The following is a 4651-nucleotide window of genomic DNA, read 5'->3' as shown; positions in this document are numbered from 1 at the left end:
GACATATTAAAAAAAAAAAAAAGAGCTGCAGTCTCTGGCCTGCTTTGCTGGCCCTGCTCTCAGTGCTGAGTAACAGTAGCCAGCAGAGGGCAGGCAGAGGGTGGGAAGGGCACTTGCGGGTTCCAGGATTGGCCAGGAGATGTGCGGCCAGAGTAGAGGCAATGCTGGTGGAGGGTGCAGTTTAAGATATGGACACAAGGTGGCACCAATGCTCTGGTCCTTGGTGCCCAGGGCTGGGACTCTTCTGGGTTCTGAGGCTCCTTAGGAAATCCTTAACAGGAGAGCTGGTGAGCCTAAAGTCATCACCCTCCTCTGTCTGACCTCATTCAGGTTGACTACAAGGCCAATGAGTGGCTGATGAAAAACATGGATCCTCTGAATGACAACGTTGCGGCCCTGCTTCACCAGAGCACAGATCGGCTAACAGCAGAGATTTGGAAAGATGGTAAGGACCAGCTTGTCAGGCCCTGTCCCTGGAGGTCTGGGCATCCCTTCTCTGGACCCAGCACCTTTGTTTGAGAGGCCAAGGTCTGGACTGAAGTTGTCCACTTAGACCCGAATGAACAGTCTCACAATTATTGAGATTGTCAGGAAAGTCATGATGCGTTTTTGCACAGAAAACCACAGAAAGATATGTCATGACTTTGCTGATGACCTAATAGTATTTCCAAATAGTGGTGGATGGATGGATTGCTATCTGAAGCCAGCCTCATGCACAAGTAATAATCAGAAACAAGGCAAGGATGGCTACTCTCGAACACTGCTGTTAGTCCTTGTTTTTAGCAATACTAGACCATGCAATCAGACTGGAAAAAGAAATAAGTACAAGGACACTTCAGAAAGTTTGTGGAAAGGAGGCCAGCAGGTGGCATGGTGGTTAAGGCACTGAACTTCCACATGGCTGACTATGGTTTGAGTTCTAGACCTGGTGACTTGAAGATCACACCAGGCACATGTGTACGTACCCAAAATCCCAAGAGGAGAATGGAGGAGAAGGGGTTGTGGTATGATCATCCACCCTAAGAGGGTGATTTTTCACTTTTTCTCTCTGTCTCTCTCCAGTGAGTGTACATGCCCTACGGCAAAAACAAAACAAAAAACAAAAAACCCACAAAGTTTGTGGGAAAATAGAATTAAAGAGTAAGTTTACTTTGGTGCAGAGAAAAAATTTTTTGATCCGTGCATTGGTTTTTCATACTATGCATTTTCCATGAACTTTTGTATATGAATATTGTAAAGGAGAAGGCACACTTGTTATTTGTAGAGGGCGTATGTTTCCTAAAAACAAGGAGCAGATTCTACTGAAAAAAGAATGAGTGACTCCAGGAACTCAGAAAGGTGAGGTTTCACAAGTTAGGCAACTTTCAGGCTTTCTTCACTCTAACAAAGCCCCCTTTGAGCCCCTAAAGATACGAAAAGAACAACAGACCGGAATATGGTTTTGTGAGTCTGGCTGTCAGGCTTTTTGGACTGACACTTGAGGAGTCTCAGGCAGGAGAGCCGGGTGACTTTGTGGAAGGACCCTCATCTTTCCAAGCCCTGTTATTGCCCCTGCCCTTGGGGGGGACGGATTGAAAGATAGTTTTGTAAAACTAGAATAACTGGCATCTTGGTTTCTGCCGCCTCCAAGTTTCTGGCATTTGTCAGTTTGCCTTAATCTTCTATGGAAATGGAAAGTGTAGCTACAGAAGCACCAGCCCGCGCAATTAGGCAAGGGAGCAAAATGAGCAAGATGAGTGGTCCCAAACAGACTCCTAGAGCAAAGGGACATGGAACACTTTGATCTTGGGAGCTGATGTTAGAAAGAGGAATCGTTTTTTGTGGTTTACGCATTAGGGATTGGAAAGCAGTGTTTGATACACAGCATCAAACCAGTTTCTGCGATGAGATCCACTCCAGGCTGCAAATCTACCCCTTATGGACGTGTGATTTCCCCCAGGGGTCCCCGCAGTTGTCTCATTCTGGGCACGCCTGGTTCTTAAAGTGTTCCTAGAGGGATCAGCAGATGGTGTAATGGTTATGTTGCTGGACTCCTGTGTAGTCGACTGTGGTTCGAGTCCTGGACCCAGGAGCTTAAAACTCATGCCAGGTGCATGTGAGTGCACGTGTGCATGTGTGCCCAAGATCCCGAGAGGAGAATGAAGGAGAAGGGATCGTGGCATGGCCATCCTCCCTGGGGTATGATTTCTTGCTTTCTGTCTCTCTTTCTCTGTCTCTCCAGCGAGTGCATGTGCCCATAGCAAAAATCTCTCTAAAAAAAAAAAAAATTCTAAGAGAGAACTGGAAACTGCAACGTCTCCTCAGCCCTAGGCTTGGAGTTGTCGCAGATCACTTCTATCACAGTTCTCGTTCACAAAGCTAGTTGTAAGGCCAGCCCAGATTTAAGGAGCTGCAAGTTACTGGCAAAAGGTGTGAAAACGAGAGGGTGGAGAACTGGGGCCATTTTTGCGTCAGCCTCTTCTATAGCTGCCTTGAGCCTGAAGTTGAGCACCCAGCATCCTGGTACCCCAAGGAAAGGGCAAATGAGATAAACTATCTTCTGAGAGGGTGAGTGGGCTGTTAACTCTTGAGCTTCCTGGTAGCCAGGGCAAAAAGGGATTCCTAGTATATCAGATAAAGACTCGGCCTCTAGGCATAGATGCCTAACTATTTCCCCTTGCACTAAGTCCTCACAGAGGACATCCTTCCAGCCAACGTTGGTGCCCTTGGCAGGTGGTAGCCACAAAGGTGAACTGAATTTTAAAAGTTCATGGCCAACATTCGGGTGTCCCTCCTGCTTTGCTCGGTTCTGTTGACTAATAACTCTCTCCTCTTTTTCTTCCTGCCACCTTCTCTTCTCTTTTCATGCACCTCTCCCTGCCATCTCCCTGCCCCCCACCCCTGGCCCCATCTGTCCTCACTCCCCAGAACACGGGGGCTTCCAGCAGTTCTCTTTCCTTGGCTCCTTCCCACCGTCGCCCCCAGGACCTGCAGGGAGGTGCAGCTCGGCCCTTTCTCCGTCAGGGGGTGGGTGTCTCTGTACATGGACGGTGAGGCTTGCCAGGTGGGAGGGTGGGCGGGTTTGAATGTTGGTCCCCTGCCCTCCCCTCTCCTCTCCCTCCATGGAGGGCAGAACCTTTTCTTCCAAGGTAAACCTCATGTAGCGGCCCAGACAGCGTGGCAATACCTGCTGGCATTTCCTGAGTATGGGTTTCACCGTGAGCTGCCCTGTCATAACCACTGACACCCGGACCCTCTGAATGACCCATCAGGAGGGGCAGTACTGCACCCCTCTCAAACGGGGAGCCCAGGCACCGAGAGGCCCAGTCACTTGGCTGAGGTCACGCTGTGTCGGGCAGTAGCAGGGCTGGGGTTTCAACCCAGCAGCCCAGGTCCCAGAATCTTAGCTCTAACCTGGGCTGTAAAACCTTAAGAAATTGGGGCCAGCAGGTGGCGTGGTGGTTAAGGTGCTGGACTCCCACATGACTGACCATGGTTTGCGTCCTGGACCTGGCAGCTTGCTTTCTCACTTTCCCTTTCTCTCTCTGGTCAAGTTAAAAAATAAATAATAACAACAAATGAAATAAATCATTCTTTTTTAAAAGATTAAGAAATTATTATCATTTTGAAACTAACTGAGAGTATGAGGTGGGGGAGAGTTGAACCTGGGGAGGAAACTGCCATCTGAGGCCCTGCCATCTGAGGCCCTATGCATTGACCACTGATGAGCCTTAGGCGGGGCTGAGCTTTGCAGGGATCCAGATTGCCTGCCAGAGGGTTCTGGAGAGACCTGGGGTGGCTCGGGGCATAGACTTGAGCTCCACCCGGAAGGAGAGTGTTTTCCACTGGCCGGGGTGGCGCCACCCAGTGGCGATAAAAGGCAGAACAGCCTTTCTGGAAAAATGGTTTGTGGGAAGAGTCTGCCCTGTGTCCAGTACTCGGGTCCCTCAGATGAGCTGCACTGGGCTTGTCATCCCCGTGTCCCTCCGCGCCTCGGTTTCCTCATCTGTGAAGTGGGACTGACTGAGCTCACGCTGTCAGTGTGTGTGAACTGCTTGGAGCGGTGCCCTCAGGGGACAGGTGCTGTGTGAGCGCTCCCTGTCGCCACCACGTACTGCCAAGGACACAGAGATCGGGCCAGGGGTTGAGAGCACTTGCACTGCCTGGGTTCTCGTCCTGGGTCTGCAGTTCCCGAGCCATGGGGCCTCGAGCACAGGCTTCCTCCTTTCTGTGAGCCTGCTTGCCTGTCCGACTGGTGGGGATGACACCTGCCTTACCAGGCTGGGGGGGGCCTCGGACATAAAGTGCCAGGTTCCGTAAATGTAGAGCCCTTGTCCTCGGCCACCCCAGCTCCCTAAAACTGACCCCTGACCCCACTCTCTCTGCGTCTGTTTCCTCCTCAGTGGAGGGCATCGTGGGGCTGGAACAGGTGAGCAGCCTTGGGGACGGCCCACCGGGTGGCCGCCCCCGTCGGGGCATGTTCCGGACGGTGGGGCAGCTCTACAAGGAGTCCCTGAGCCGTCTCATGGCCACGCTCAGCAACACCAACCCCAGCTTCGTCCGCTGCATCGTCCCCAACCACGAGAAAAGGGTGAGTGACCTACATGAGGCAGCTGGGGTGGCTCCTGGGGGCAGGGGGAGGCCCGGCTGCTGGGCTCGGCTGGGGGCGCGG

General features: G+C 51.8%; 1 protein-coding gene across 3 annotated transcripts in view; it reads left to right on the top strand.

Annotated features, from left to right (window-relative positions):
* MYH14 (myosin heavy chain 14) overlaps positions 1–4651 on the top strand; it is a 107884-nt gene that overhangs the window by 49755 nt on the left and 53478 nt on the right. For all 3 annotated transcript variants that reach the window (XM_006160113.2, XM_014592265.1, XM_014592264.1), the window contains 2 exons: positions 331–445; positions 4383–4570. In XM_006160113.2, coding sequence (XP_006160175.1) covers positions 331–445; positions 4383–4570 — 303 coding nt within the window. The remainder of the gene's footprint in view (positions 1–330; positions 446–4382; positions 4571–4651) is intronic.

The sequence above is a fragment of the Tupaia chinensis genome, unplaced genomic scaffold, assembly GCF_000334495.1.
Source record: "Tupaia chinensis unplaced genomic scaffold, TupChi_1.0 Scaffold000673_1, whole genome shotgun sequence".
Classification (NCBI taxonomy): Eukaryota; Metazoa; Chordata; class Mammalia; order Scandentia; family Tupaiidae; genus Tupaia; species Tupaia belangeri.
Note: the sequence above shows the minus strand (reverse complement) of the source record. Positions and strands in the feature narration are given on the sequence as shown.